Source organism: Mobula hypostoma, chromosome 1 (assembly GCF_963921235.1).
Source record: "Mobula hypostoma chromosome 1, sMobHyp1.1, whole genome shotgun sequence".
Lineage (NCBI taxonomy): Eukaryota > Metazoa > Chordata > Chondrichthyes > Myliobatiformes > Myliobatidae > Mobula > Mobula hypostoma.
Genome location: NC_086097.1, coordinates 64,327,177 through 64,343,726, shown reverse-complemented (window position 1 = coordinate 64,343,726; position 16,550 = coordinate 64,327,177). Strand labels below are relative to the sequence as shown.

Below are 16,550 nucleotides of genomic sequence, written 5' to 3'. Positions count from 1 at the left end.
TTCTGCCTAGTCCCACTGACCTGCACAGGGACCATATCCCTCCATACACCTCCCATCCATGTATCTGTCCAATTTATTCTTAAATGTTAAAAAAGAACCCGCATTTACCACCTCGTCTGGCAGCTCATTCCATACTCCCACCACTCTCTGTGTGAAGAAGCCCCCCCCCCAATGTTCCCTTTAAACTTTTCCCCCTCACCCTTAACCCATGTCCTCTGGTTTTTTTTCTCCCCTTGCCTCAGTGGAAAAAGCCTGCTTGCATTCACTCTATCTATACCCATCATAGTTTTGTATACCTCTATCAAATCTCCCCTCATTCTTCTACGTCCCAGGGAATAAAGTCCTAACATATTCAACCTTTCTCTGTAACTGAGTTTCTCAAGTCCCGGCAACATCCTTGTAAACCTTCTCTGCACTCTTTCAACCTTATTTATATCCTTCCTGTAATTTGGTGACCAAAACTGAACACAATACTCCAGATTCGGCCTCACCAATGCCTTATACAACCTCATCATAACATTCCAGCTCTTATACTCAATACTTCAATTAATAAAGGCCAATGTACCAAAAGCTCTCTTTACGACCCTATCTACCTGTGACGACACTTTTAGGGAATTTTGTATCTGTATTCCCAGATCCCTCTGTTCCACTGCACTCCTCAGTGCCTTACCATTAACCCTGTATGTTCTACGTTGGTTTGTCCTTCCAACGTGCAATACCTCACACTTGTCTGTATTAAACTCCATCTGCCATTTTTCAGCCCATTTTTCCAGCTGGTCCAAGTCCCTCTGCAGGCTCTGAAAACCTTCCTCACTGTCTACTACACCTCCAGTCTTTGTATCATCAGCAAACTTGCTGATCCAATTTACCACATTATCATCCAGATCATTGATATAGATGACAACTAACAATGGACCCAGCACTGATCCCTGTGGCACACCACTAGTCACAGGCCTCCACTCAGAGAAGCAATTCTCTACCACCACTTTCTGGCTTCTTCCATCGAGCCAATGTCTAATCCAATTTACCACCTCTCCATGTATACCTAGCGACTGAATTTTCCTAACTAACCTCCCATGCGGGACCTTGTCAAAGACCTTACTGAAGTCCATGTAGACAATATCCACTGCCTTCCCTTCATCCACTTTCCTGGTAACCTCCTCGAAAAACTCCAACAGATTGGTCAAACATGACCTACCACGCACAAAGCCATGTTGACTCTCCCTAATAAGCTCCTGTCTATCCAAATGCTTGTAGATTCTGTCCCTTAGTACTCCCTCCAATAACTTACCTACTACTGACGTTAAACTCACCGGCCTATAATTTCCCGGATTACTTTTCGATCCTTTTTTAAACAACGGAACAACATGAGCCACTCTCCAATCCTCCAGCACTTCACCCGTAGACAGCGACATTTTAAATATTTCTGCCAAGGCCCCCGCAATTTCAACACTAGTCTCCTTCAAGGTCCGAGGGAACACTCTGTCAGGTCCCGGGGATTTATCCACTTTAATTTTCCTCAAGACAGCAAGCACCTCCTCCTTTTCAATCTGTACAGTTTCCATGGTCTCACTACTTGATTCCCTCAATTCCATAGATTTCATGCCAGCTTCCTTAGTAAATACAGACGCAAAAAACCTATTTAAGATCTCCCCATTTCCTTTGGTTCCGCACAAAGCCGTCCACTCTGATCTTCAAGAGGACCAATTTTATCCCTTACAATCCTTTTGCTCTTAATATATTTGTAAAAGCTCTTTGGATTATCCTTCACTTTGACTGCCAAGGCAACCTCATGTCTTCTTTTTGCCCTCCTGATTTCTTTCTTAAGTATTTTCTTGCACTTCTTATACTCCTCAAGCACCTGATTTACCCCGTTTCCTATACATTTCATACAACTCCCTCTTCTTCTTTATCAGAGTTGCAATATCCCTTGAGAACCAAGGTTCTTTAATCCTGACAGGAACATACAAACTCTGCACTCTCAAAATTTCCCCTTTGAAGGCTTCCCACCTACCAATCACATCTTTGCCAGAGAACAACCTGTCCCAATCCACGTTTTTTGGATCCTTTCTCATTTCTTCAAATTTGGCCTTCTTCCAGTTCAGAACCTCAACCCTTGGACCAGATCTATCCTTGTCCATGATCAAATTGAAACTACTGGTGTTATGATCACTGGAACCAAAGTGCTCCCCTACACAGACTTCTGTCACTTGCCCTAATTCGTTTCCTAACTGGAGATCCAATATTGCATCCCCTCTAGTTGGTCCCTCTATACACTGATGTAGAAAACTTTCCTGAACACATTTTACAAACTCTAAACCATCTAGACCCCTAACAGTATGGGAGTCCCAATCAATGTATGGAAAATTAAAATCCCCTACCACCACAACTTTATGTTTCCTGCAGTTGCCTGCTATCTCTCTGCAGATTTGCTCTTCCAAGTCTCGTTGACTATTGGGTGGTCTGTAATACAATCCCATTAATGTGGCCATACCTTTCCTGTTTCTCAGCTCCACCCATAAGGACTCAGTAGACAAGCCCTCTAATCTGTCCTGCCTGAGCACTGCTGTAATATTTTCCCTAACAAGCAATGCTACTCCTCCACCTTTCATTCCTCTGCCTCGATCACATCTGAAACATCAGAACCCTGGAATATTAAGCTGCCAGTCCTGCCCCTCCTGTAGCCAAGTTTCACTAATTGCTACAACATCATAATTCCACGTGTCAATCCACGCCCTCAACTTATCCGCCTTCGCCGCAATACCGCCTTCGCCGCAATACTCCTAGCATTGAAATATATACACCTCAGAAGATTTTTACCACCACTCACAACCTTTCTATCAGTGGATTTGCTTAAACTTTCAATATCATTTATTTTCACCCCAGCCACACTGTCAGCTCTGGCACTCTGGTTCCCATCGCCCTGCAAATCTAGTTTAATCTCTTTTACTTTGTATTATACAACAAAAATATCAAGAATGCCAAGAATATAAAAGAAAGTTGATTCATTATTTTAAAAAACACCTCTAGTGGGTTTCTTTAATAGACAGTGAGATAGAGAATTACAATTAACATTGTTCTACAATCAGTTTTACTTTGTATGGGTATTTTTAGGTTGACAGGATAGTATTTTGATCTATTTTAAAAGTTTAACAATACAATAATCACTACTTTCTTGACTGGTATTGAGGTGTATAAGATAGCAAATTCTCAACTTTAACCTGCAGCTTATATGAAATTGGATAATTACAGATAGACCTGTTTTCCTGTTTCCATGTATGGAAGGTCACTGTTCATACAGAAATAGTATCCTAGTTATGGGACTCTTTGGTCAGAAAAATACATTTTAAAATGTTGAATTTTTCCCTTGATGAGGAACACACAATAGTTCCTATTTGAGACGTTGCAGAACCTGGGCTTCTGTACCTCTCTCTGCAATTGGATCTTTGACTTTCTAACCAGAAGACCACAATCTGTGTGGATTGGTGATAACATATCCTCCTTGCTCACAATCAACACTGGCGCACTTCGGGTGTGCACTTAGCCCACTGCTCTACTCTCCATATACACGTGACAGTGTGGCTAGGCACAGCTGAATTCTCAGAGGGATCAGAGGTGAAGAGAGGGAGCAGTTTCAAGTTCCTGGGTGTCAAGATCTCTGAGGATCTAACCTAGTCCCAACATACCAATGTAGTTTTAAAGAAGGCAAGACAGCGGCTATACTTTATTAGAAGTTTGAAGCGATTTGGCATGTCAACAATTACACTCAAAAACTTCTATAGTTGTACTTTGGAGTGGATTCTGACAGGATGTGTCACTGTCTGATATAGAGGGGCTACTGCATAGAACCAAAAGAAGCTGCAGAAGGTTGTAAATCTAGACGGCTCCCACTTGAGTACTAGCCTACAAAGTACCCAGGACATCTTCAGGGAGTGGTGTCTCAAAAAGGCAGCGTCCATTATTAAGGACCTCCAGCACCCAGAGCATGCCCTTTTCTCACTGTTACCATCAGGTGGGAGGTATAAAAGCCTGAAGGCACACACTCAGCGATTCAGGAACAGCTTCTTCCCCACTGCCATCTGATTCCTAAATAGACATTCAATCTCTGGACACTACCTCACTTTTTTTAATATACAGTATTTCTGATTTTGCATGTTTTTTAATCTATTCAATATACGTATACCACAATTGACTTATTTATTATATTTTTTTCTTTTTTTAATTTTTTTTTCTCTGCTAGCTTATGTTTTGCATTGAACTGCTGGTGCTAAGTTAACAAATTTCATATCACGTGCTGGTGATAATAAACTTGATTCTGATAATCCTATTTCTCTCTACCTCCCTTCTCACTGTACTTTTGTGTTGCCAGAATGCCAGAAGAATATCTGTCTGTGTCTTGAATTCATTTATATAGTTGGCTTCAACAATTCTCTTGTGGGTCATGTAATATTTACTTAAAGGGGTAGATTTAGTCCTAATACCCTACCTAAATCCTTGCTTCCACCAAAGAGTTAATGTTTCAGGCTATTAAACTTGGAAAACATTGGTGATGAACATTTCTTATACAAATACAGGTCTAGGAAAAGCTGGGCTGGAAGATTTGATACTGTCTTTGATATGTACAGTCTGTACATATTAGTATTTCGCCTTCCATGAAAGTTGCTTGATCTAAGGTTTTCTAAATATTCTTGTTATTTATGTTACATCTAATCTTCCAGTTTAAGATGGTGCTGGTGAAGCACAGTGATAACTTACTTGCAGCAATTATAACTTTTAATTACTTTATTAATCACACTTTTTCTCAAAAATGATCACTGCAATTAATAGTCTGCATCGTCCCTTTTGGAAGTGAGCTTTTGAACCACCTGTGCGACCCGGCATTTTGCGGCGTGAGCTGAAGTCTTGAAGGTACAGGATGGTTGTGGCATGGCGTGTATAGGCCGAATCGACTTGGCAGGGCCTGGACCCGAGAGCAGGGAACAAGCCAATGTTTGGCTGCTGGAGAGGACTTGGAGGGAATTTGAAGTGGCAACACCAAGCAGAGGCAGTGTCAGGATGGTGGGGGCTGGGTCCAAGAGCGAGGAGCAAGCCAAAGTTTGACCGATTTCAGTACCGAGCCAAATTGGAAAGGTCAGGTATGGGCCGAATCCTGGACCCGGGGGCATATTGAAGCAGCAGAGCCTGGGACTGAGAGTGAGGTGCAACTTGAGGTTCAGCTGATTTAGATGCCAGGACAGACTGAAAAGGTCACGGTCTTGGGACCGGAGGCAAAGGACAGGCAGGTATTCAGTTCGCTGCTCCACGAGGTTTACCTGTCTCTGCGCTGAACTGAGACCGTGGCCTACAATCAGTGGGCTCCTGGATCAGCTGCAATGGTGACTGGCTTTTTGGCTGTGGACTCATTTTCATGAATTTCAGTTCTGAATGTTATTTACTTACTTTTATTGTTTACATGATTTTTTTTTTCCTGCACATTAAGTGTTTGACGATTTTTTTAAATGGGTTCTATTGAATTTCTTTGTGTCTGCCTGTAGGGAGATGAATCTCAGGGTTGTATGTAGGGTACATACTTTGATATTAAATAGCTTTGAATATTGAATGTTCATCCAACAGATGGCGGAAGCACTTGAGTAAACACATTTGATCTAAAAGCAGTTAGCTAACTAAGTCTGTGACCTTTTCCTGTTCAAGTGCTTTTATGTTCTTAACTCAATTTTTAAAAATCTTCTGATATAATGATGTCCTGGAATGTATTTAACATACTGGCCAGTGCAGAACTTTTGCATATAAACAATAGAATTGTTTTATTCTGTAGCCCTGTTAGTACAATCCTAGGCTTTAAAAATTTGTTTTCCTCAACTTGCTCGAATGACAAAATACCTAAGCTTTTGGTGGAGGAAATGCAGAACTGTGTGCTGGTGTTTTGAGTTTAGTGGGGTAATTAGCTCAGGAGCTGAGAAGGGAAGAAAGTGGGATAGAACTGACCAAGTTAAGGCAGCAGATCTTCATTTGGAAAACTATTTTTACTATTATCAAATAAGACTTGTTTCATTTGTTGTTTTTCCCGTCTGTTAATAGGATAAAGCAACCAAAGTACCAGGCCATGTTAGGAATCCAAGTTGGACAAGAAATTCATCCTATCAGAATGCGATTAACAAAGCACCTGAGTTGGAGGAAGAAGAAGAGAGAAATGTATATGCTGGCATTCAAGCATCATTGCAGGTTTGTGTCCTTGTTTGTTTTGTGATGTTATGTCAATTGGACTAAAACTTTTACTTTTTGGGGTTGGTAACTGATCAAAAATACGCACTAGCATTAGATTGATGTTAGGTTATATTAGATTAGATTGCTATCATACAGGAGTTAGATGGATCAGCTGGTTGAATGGTGTTGAAACAACAACCTTGCACTCCATGTCAGTAAGACCAAGGAATTGAATGTGTACTTAAGGAAGGGTAAGTTGAGAGAACACACATCAGTCCTTTTCGAGGGATTAGCAGTGGAAAAGGTGAGCAGTTTCAAGTTCCTGGTTGATGACATCTCTGAAGGCCTGTCCTGGGCCAACAATGCAATAACAAAGAAGGCACTAAGAAAGCTATATTTCATTAGAAGTTTGAGACGACTTGGTATGTCACCAAAGCCTCTTGCAAATTTCTACAGATATATCATAGGGAGTATTCTAACTGCTTGCATCGCCGTCTGGTATGGAAGGACCACTGCACAGGATTGAATAAAAGCTGCAGAAAGTTGCAAGCTCAGCCAGCTCCATCATTGCCTCCCCAGCATCAAGGATATCTTCAAAAGGCAATGATTCAAAATGGGGCATCTGTTATCACATCACATCACACAGAGCATGCCCTCTTCTCATGCTACCATCAAGGAAGAGGTATAGGAGCCTGAAGACACACGCTCAACATTTTAAGAACAGCTTCTTCCCCACTGCCAACAGATTTCTGAATGGACCATGAACACTGCCTCAGCATTTTTGTTTTTTTTTTGCTCTCTTTTTGCACTACTAATTTAATTTAAATTAATGCATATGTTTCTTATTGTAATTTATAGTTTTTAAATTATGTATTGCAATGTACTGCTGCCATAAAGCAACATATTTCGCAATACATGCCAGTTGACAGTGGAAAAGTGTGTATGGAACGGGAGGAGATAGCAGAGGTACTTAATGAGTACTTTGCTTCAGTATTCACTACAGAAAAGGATCTTGGCAATTGTAGGAACACACATCAAAGTTGCTAGTGAATGCAACAGGTCAGGCAGCATCTGTAGGAAGAGGTACAGTCGACGTTTCAGGCCGAGACCCTTCGTCAGAGGTGTATAAGATGATGAGAGGCATTGATTGTGTGGATAGTCAGAGGCTTTTTCCCAGGGCTGTAATGGCTAGCACGAGAGGGCACAGTTTTTAAGGTGCTTGGAAGTAGGTACAGAGGAGATGTCAAGGGTAAGTTTTTTACGCAGAGAGTCGTGAGTTCGTGGAGGCGGATATGATAGGGTCTTTTAAGAAACTCCTGGGCAGGTACATGGAGCTCTAAGGTAAGGACATGTTCGGCACAGTTTTGTGGGCCGAAGGGTCTGTATTGTGCTGTACATTTTCTATGTTTCTGTGACGTTAAATCTGATTCTGATTTTAATCTTGAATCTGTCATTTTATTTTCAGTTATGCTGTGTATCTTGTGTTATCTGTGCCTTATTAATGATGCATTATTTTCCACTTTATTACAGGTTTTTATAACCAACTCTGCAAATATATTACTACTGGAACCTGCCAATGAAATTGGAGCCCTTTTGGATGAACATGTGGATATGTGTAAACGTGTTCTTAACATTTACAGATACATGGTTGTCCATACAACAATGAACAAGAAAACCTGGTAAGATTGGAAGTTTCTTTATACATTGAAACTCTGCAAAAAATTTGTTGATTTGATTTATTGTATTTAATAAAAGCTATATTTTTGAAATGTAGTTTGCAGTTGAGGGTAATTTGAGACATTTAATAAATTTGGTCTTTTGAGATTCATTTCTTTTCCTCTCCTCAGATCTATGTTTTAGTAGACAGTTATTTACATTATTACTCAGTGATTAAGTAACTATCATTTGATTGCAAGATGATAAAGGGCAATCTCTATGTACCTATTATTTCTACCATTGTATAATACAGGAGTAGAGTTTGAGTATATTATTAATTTTCAAGTTGCCCATAACTGCAAAATAGATTTCATGGGTGTATTAATTGCAATCTTAAGTGAAGTGTCTTAAATTAAGTAGCCAAAAATGGCTTATTCAATATGTTGAGTTTATTTAGGTTATCTTTGTAATAGGATTACAGAGATTTGAATGCAGATGATACAAAAATTCATTGTGTGGTTGATGGAGAAGAAATACTACAATTGGGAAGTTTAATCAAGGTAAGGTAATGGAACAATAAATGGGATGATATTAAGAAGTTGGGGGAAAGAGACCTTAGATATTCACAGATCTTGAAATGAAGCAGGACACACAGACCTGCAAAAAAAATATATATAGGATGCTTTCCCTTGATAACTTAGGACAAAATATAAGAGATAATACTAGAATTGTGGGCAGTACTTATTAAGCTATAGCTTGGGTACTGAGTATCCCTTTTCTAGTTTATGTTTTGGAATGTGGACTACCTTGATAGCAATTACTGCTCATTCGTATTTGCGAAGAACAAAGTCATTTGCTAGGCCCTTTTTGAGCCAGTGGCACGACTGTGACTTCAGAGATGTGTTTGGGATAACAGATATTCTTCCCTGAAACACATTAGTGCAAATAGATGAATTTTTATGAAGGTTAATATTGTTTTATTAAACTCGGAATTGCTAACTGAATATAAATTCCAAACATGCCAGTGCGGGGATTGAGCTCTATTGAGCTTCATTACAAATGCTGATCATATTTTAGAAAAATAGGATGGGTTGTCTTTTTTTTTTCTTGGGAGCAGAGCAGGCTGAAGGTGATCTTCAATGAAGTGTGTATTGGAAGAATCTATTACCCTTAGGTGAGGAGTCAAAATCCAGGGGTGAAGAATGCGATGAGGAAAAGTTTTTTCATTCAGAGGGTGGTAGGAGTTTGGAGCTCACTGGCTGAAACCTTCACCGTAGCTGTCGTCCCAGACTGCTGGCAGTCATCCTACAAAAAAAATTATATAAGAGATAAAGTAAAAATCAAATTTGCTCTGACATTGGCACCGACTAACTTTTGGATGATATTTGTGATTTGACTTTTCAGGCTGGACTTAGCAGATGTTTGTAAAAATTTAAAAAGCAGTCTAGTTTTAGTTCGGCTGGGACACATTTTCTGAAATATTTGCTCATGATATTTGGGCTAAAATGCCATTTCTGAAGGTATTTACCATTGATTTTCAGGTTAGATATTGATGGTTTTCTATCTTCTGTTGGAAATACTATATGGATGAAAAGTGCTATGTTGTGACTATTTCAGATATGTATTGAAGTATGTGATATTGGAGTGACAATGATTAATAGTGGGAATGTTTTGGCAATATCATGCCAAAACAGCAAAACATATACTGTGCAAGAAAAAGTTGGTGAACCCCTTGCGATTACCTGGTTTCCTGCATTAATTACCCATAAAATGTGGTCTGATCTTCTTCTGAGTCACAATAATAGACCAGCATAATCTGCCTAAACTAATAACACTTGTACTTCTCGTCAATACAGAGTACACCACTTCACAACAATCACAGTCCAGGTTCAAAAAAAAAGTATGTGAACCTCTGAGGTAATGCCTTCTACAAAAGCTATTTAGAGTCAGGTGTTCCAATCAATGAGATTAGAGGTGTGGGTTGTAGAGTGCCCTGATATGTGTATGTATGTGTATATATATGTATATGTATATACATATATGTGTGTGTGTGTGTGTGTGTATATATGTATATACATATATATGTCTGTGTATGTATGCACATGTGTATATGTGTGTGTGTGTATATATATATATATGAGACACACAACGTCACGTTACTGACAGAGCCTGCTCTTCTCAAGAAAGATCTGTTTATGTGCACCATGCCTCGATCACAACAACTTTCAGAGGACTTAAGAGAATTGTAGAGATGCATGAAGTTGGAAAAGGCTACTAAAGCATTACTAAAGACCTGAGTGTTCATTGGTCCACAGTAAGAGAACTTGTCTTCAAATGGAGGATATTTAGTACTGTTGCTACTCTCCCAAGGAATGGGCATCCTGCAAAGATCACACCAAGAGGAATGTGCAATGGGGAAGAAGGTGAAAAAGAACCCAAGGGTAACAGCAAAAGACCTGCAGAAACCTCTCGAACTTGCTATAGTCTTTGCTCATGTGCCCACTATAAGAAAAACACTGAACAAGAATGGTGCTCATGGAAAGACACCACTGAGAAAACCTCTGCTCTTAAAAAAAACAACATTGCTGCACATCTCAAGTTTGCAAAAGACCACCTGGATGTTCCACAATACTTCTGGGACAATGTTCTGTGGACAGATGAGACAAAAGTTGAACCTTTTGGCAGAAATGCACACTGTGGTTTTTGGAGGGAAATGGGCATTGCACACCAACACCAGAACCACATCCCGACTGTGAAGCAAACTGGTTTGGGGCTGCTTTGCTGCCTCAGAACTTGGACGGCTTGCAGTCATTGATGGGAACAATGAATTCAAAATTATATCAAGACACTTAAGTGGTCCGCCACCTCGGGCTTATTAGAAGTTGGATAATGCAACAAGACAGTGATATGAAGCACAAGAGTAAATCAACAACAGAATGGTTTAAAAAGAAGAAAATTTGTGTTTTGTAATCGCCAAGTCAGAGTCCAGACCTTAACCCAATTGAGATGTTGTGGCATGACCTAAAGAGGGCCTTTCATGCAAGCTATCCCATGAAATATTGATAAACTTAGTTTTGTAAAGAGAAATGGTCTAAAATTCCTCCACACTATTGTGCAAGTTTGATCAGCAACTACAGGAAAGGTTTGGTAGAGGTTATTGCTGCTAAAAGTAGTTCTATCAGTTAATAAAAAGAAGGGTTCACATACTTTCTCCTGCCTGGACTGTGAATGATTAAACAATGTGTTCAATAAAGACATAAAAAGTACAATTGTTTCTGTGTTATTAGTTTAGGCAGATTGTGTTTGTCTGTTATTGCGACTTAGATGAAGATCAGACCACATTTTATGAGTAATTAGTGCAGAAAACCAGGTAATTTGCAAAGGGTTCACATACTTTTTTTCTTGCAACCGTAGTTCCAATGTATATAATACTTTCATTCAAAAGTGCATTTTTACATTAGTGTTGAACTTAGGTATGCTTGTGCTGTCTCATTGACAGAGCATAACTTGAAGAAGAACATCACAAATCAAAATCAGGACTTAATGAGCCACTTCTTTATATTTCTAGTTTAGAATGGAAATATATTAATGTATATTTTATAAAATGCTAGTATAATGTATAATAAATTAATTCCACTATTAAAACTCATTATACAGGTCTTGTAGCTTAAGTGCTGAAACGCTATTACAGCTCATCCTTTGTTCTCAGATCCGTCCCCCACCTTTTCTCCTACTGAAAACCTGCAGCATCTATTTCTTTCCCAGCTCTGATGATAGATTGCATAGCTGAAATGTTGATTGTTTCTCTTCCCACAGATGCAGCCTAACTTGCTGAGTTTTCACTATTTTGCATTCTACTTAATATTTACAACATCTCTTTTTTTATTTTCATTTAGTATAATTTTGTGTTTTTTGCCTTCCAGAATGAACCAGATTCATGAAATAATAGTTTGTGTGTGAAAAGTCAGTATAATTCAACATTCTTGTGAAATTTGTCCAGTGATGTTGCTTAGCTGGCAGTATAATGTTTAGCGCAGTGTAGTTGTGGATCCTTATATGCCATGATATAAAATATTTTTCTCCATTTTGAACTCTGCACGGAATCTGTAGTTAAATTAGATCTAACTTGCTATTACTCCATCAGCAGTGACAAATTCTCTGGCAGTGGTACGGAAGAAGGAAACTAAATTGGATGTTATTCTATTAATTTAACATCAGGTTAAAAAGTGTGGAGGCACAAATTATGAAAGTAAATTGTATCACAACATATGTTATTAATTTAATATCCTACACCTATAAAGAAGCTGCTGAAATGTGCAACTTGAACCTTAGATGCCCCAGTTCAGAACATCTTTAAATTTAGGCATGTTTCCTTGCAGGGAGCAACTGTTGCTGATTATGTTGAGGATTACAGAATCTGTTATGAAACGACCACAGCAAGCTCTGCCACTCTCTCAAGGGAGAAAAAATTCTTTGTTAGCAGGACGACTTGCTACGCCACTCTTTCGGGTAAAGCGTGTATCTGGATCAGTTTTTATATGAAGTATGCCATGCTTAACAACTTTAAGGTGGTTTAATCTTGTGCATTGACAGAACAAAATGAAGAGTTGTACTTTGGTTGATAATTGAGATGTCTGTATTTGTAAAATGCAAAGTTAATTCAGTGATGAAAAGGGTGTTCTGTTAATAAGCAATTGCATTCTTTGTTTTCTCTATTTTTCAAAATTCTAATTTGGACTAGAGTTCAATATTACAATGTAATTGACATTAGGCAAAGGCAGTTAAAAAGGAAATGGTGGTAATTAGAAGTAATCTTCAGAAGATTGTGCTATTGAAATAAGTTCAGTTTTGATGGAGCTGAGGTGCAACAGATGGCAGAAGACACCAATGAGAATTGTTGACAGGCATCTGAATAACTACAATGTTGGGGCAAAAAAACAGACTATTTAGGAATTCCGTGACTCAGGTAGCATCTGTGGAGGCAAAGCAATAGTAGACATTTAGGTCAAGCTTCTATATCAGGATCCATTTGAATCCTATGCTGCCTGACCCACTAATTTCCTCAGCAACACACATCAAAGTTGCTGATGAACGCAGCAGGCCAGGCAATATCTCTAGGAAGAGGTACAGTCGACGTTTCAGGCCGAGACCATTCATCAGGACTAACTGAAGGAAGAGTTAGTAAGAGATTTGAAAGTGGGAGGGGGAGGGGGAGATCCAAAATGATAGGAGAAGGCAGGAGGGGGAGGGATGGAGCCAAGAGCTGGACAGGTGATTGGCAAAGGGGATATGAGAGGATCATGGGACAGGAGGCCTAGGGAGAAAGGCAAGGTGGCGAGGGGGTGGGGGGGAGGACCCAGCACTTCCCATTTCTACTTCCTACCCAAGATCCACAAACCTGCCTGTCCTGGCAGACCTATTGTCTCAGCTTGCTCCTGCCCCACCAAACTCGTTTCTGCATACCTCAATACGGTTTTATCCCCCCTTGTTCAATCCCTTCCTACCTATGTTCGTGACACTTCTCACGCTCTTAAACTTTTCGATGATTTTAAGTTCCCTGGCCCCCACCGCTTTATTTTCACCATGGATGTCCAGTCCCTATATACTTTCATCCCCCATCAGGAAGGTCTCAAAGCTCTCCACTTCTTTTTGGATTCCAGACCTAATCAGTTCCCCTCTACCACCACTCTGCTCCGTCTAGCAGAATTAGTCCTTACTCTTAATAATTTCTCCTTTGGCTCCTCCCACTTCCTCCAAACTAAAGGTGTAGCTATGGGCACCCATACGGGTCCCAGCTATGCCTGCCTTTTTGTTGGCTTTGTGGAACAATCCATGTTCCGTGCCTATTCTGGTATCTGTCCCCCACTTTTCCTTCGCTACATCGACGACTGCATTGGCGCTGGTTCCTGCACTCATGCTGAGCTCGTTGACTTTATTAACTTTGCCTCCAACTTTCACCCTGCCCTCAAGTTTACCTGGTCCATTTCCGACACCTCCCTCCCCTTTCTAGATCTTTCTGTCTCTGTCTCTGGAGACAGTTTATCCACTGATGTCTACTATAAGCCTACTGACTCTCACAGCTATCTGGACTATTCCTCTTCTCACCCCGTCTCTTGCAAAAATGCCATCCCCTTCTCGCAATTCCTCAGTCTCCGCCGCATCTGCTCTCAGGATGAGACTTTTCATTCCAGGACAAGGGAGATGTCTTCCGTTTTTAAAGAAAGGGGCTTCCCTTCCTCCACTATCAACTCTGCTCTCAAACGCATCTCCCCCATTTCACGTACATCTCTCACTCCATCCTCCCGCCACCCCACTAGGAATAGGGTTCCCCTGGTCCTCACCTACCACCCCACCAGCCTCCAGGTCCAACATATTATTCTCCGTAACTTCCGCCACCTCCAACGGGATCCCACCACTAAGCACATCTTTCCCTCCCCACCTCTCTCTGCTTTCCGCAGGGATCGCTCCCTACGTGACTCCCTTGTCCATTCATCCCCCCCATCCCTCCCCACTGATCTCCCTCCTGGCACTTATCCTTGTAAGCGGAACAAGTGCTACACATGCCCTTACACTTCCTCACCACCATTCAGGGCCCAAAACAGTCCTTCCAGGTGAGGCGACACTTCACCTGTGAGTCGGCTGGGGTGATATACTGCATCCGGTGCTCCCGATGTGGCCTTCTATATATTGGCGAGACCGGACACAGACTAGGAGACCGCTTTGCTGAATACCTACGCTCTGTCCGCCAGAGCAAGCAGGATCTCCCAGTGGCCACACATTTTAATTCCACATCCCATTCCCATTCTGACATGTCTATCCACGGCCTCCTCTACTGTAAAGATGAAGCCACACTCAGGTTGGAGGAACAACACCTTATATTCTATCTGGGTAGCCTCCAACCTGATGGCATGAACATCGACTTCTCTAACTTCCGCTAATGCCCCACCTCCCCCTCGTACCCCATCTGTTACTTATTTTTATACACACATTCTTTCTCTCACTCTCCTTTTTCTCCCTCTGTCCCTCTGACTATACCCCTTGCCCATCCTCTGGTTCCCCTCCGCCTCCCTTGTCTTTCACCCTGGACCTCCTGTTCCATGATCCTCTCATATCCCCTTTGCCAATCACCTGTCCAGCTCTTGGCTCTATCCCTCCCCCTCCTGTCTTCTCCTATCATTTTGGATCTCCCCCTCCCCCTCCCACTTTCAAATCTCTTACTAGCTCTTCCTTCAGTTAGTCCTGACGAAGGGTCTCGGCCCGAAACGTCGACTGTACGTCTTCCTAGAGATGCTGCCTGGCCTGCTGCGTTCACCAGCAACTTTAATGTGTGTTGCTTGAATTTCCAGCATCTGCAGATTTCCTGTTGTTTGCGTTTTTAAATTTCCTCAGCAGTTTGTTTTCTTTCACTCCAGATCCAGCATCTACAGTTTCATGTTTCCTGCAATGATGCAGGGCTTGATATAAATGAAGAAATTAGAGGTGTATGTGACAAGGGTTAATGTAGTCATCATGTGGGTCTTTAATCCACCAAAAGTCTGGACAGGTTAAATTGGAGTGGGCAATGTAGAAAATGAATTCTGAAATATTTCTAAGATGAATTTCTCAAAGTTAGTGTTGGGGAGCTAAATAAATCTGAGAACTTTTTAGAAATACTTGAAGCAAGGGCCCAGTCCAGTTGAGGAAGGAAAAGCAACTACTAATAGCTAAGAGATACTAGGAGGCTCTGGCTGTTATTCATGTTTTGGCCCCAGCTATTCACAACTTGGTGAATTGGCTGAATGGACCACATGTGATAATTTCAAATTTGTTGATGGTAATGTTAGGTGGGAATACAAGCTGTGATGAGGGCACCTGGACATCAAGGAGATGTGTATGATTGAGGGATTGGGCAAAAACTTTCCGGATATGAGAAAAATGGTTAGTTTTTTTTTGTAAATTGTGAAGGACTGTTCTTCTTAATATAGATTTTAGCTTGGATAGGAGTTTTTAGGTAATCTGTCAGAATGTTTACTTATCATCTGCTGTTTTTTTAAATTAAACTTCTCAACTTGATAACCTATTATTTTCTAGAGTAATATTGAGTACTTTAAATAATACAATAAGAAAACGTTTTAATGGATCTTTAGATGAAAAAGTTAAAGTTGGACTGGATGGATGTGCATCTATTTTCTAATTGTGTATCAATTGTCTTTTTTATTGTCTAGACACTCATAGTAGCCTGGATCAAAGCAAACTTGGACGTGTATGTTTCCCGGGAGCTATGGGATGAATTATTGGTGGTTTTGTCATCACTTACATGCTGGGAAGAACTGATCACTGAATGGGCAATGACAATGGAAACTTTGACCAAAGTGTTAGCTCGAAACTTGTACAACCTAGACTTGCATGATCTACCTTTAGATAAATTGAGTGAACAAAAACAGAAAAAACACAAAGGAAAAGGTATAGTTAACTATCAAATATTGTTTAACTGTGATGTAAGAAATATGCCATCATTGGTTTTTTTCCCAATGGTAAGTTTAAAAACTTAAACTATTATATTAAAAAAATCCTACAGGATTTTTCTTGTTGTTTATCCATAATTATTTTTCTTCAAAGGTGTGTAACGTGATTAGATCTCCTGACATCAATTTATTTTAATAGTCTTTCAGGCTCTTGTATTCAAATATGGAAAATACTCAAAATTATAC

General features: G+C 40.3%; 1 protein-coding gene across 9 annotated transcripts in view; it reads left to right on the top strand.

The window, feature by feature from the left end:
• Window positions 1-16,550, top strand: part of ralgapa1 (Ral GTPase activating protein catalytic subunit alpha 1) — a 220,530-nt gene that overhangs the window by 69,597 nt on the left and 134,383 nt on the right. For all 9 annotated transcript variants that reach the window (XM_063049877.1, XM_063049870.1, XM_063049896.1 and 6 more), the window contains exons 12-15: window positions 6,079-6,222; window positions 7,735-7,883; window positions 12,240-12,369; window positions 16,065-16,302. In XM_063049877.1, the coding sequence (XP_062905947.1) occupies window positions 6,079-6,222; window positions 7,735-7,883; window positions 12,240-12,369; window positions 16,065-16,302 (661 nt within the window). The remainder of the gene's footprint in view (window positions 1-6,078; window positions 6,223-7,734; window positions 7,884-12,239; window positions 12,370-16,064; window positions 16,303-16,550) is intronic.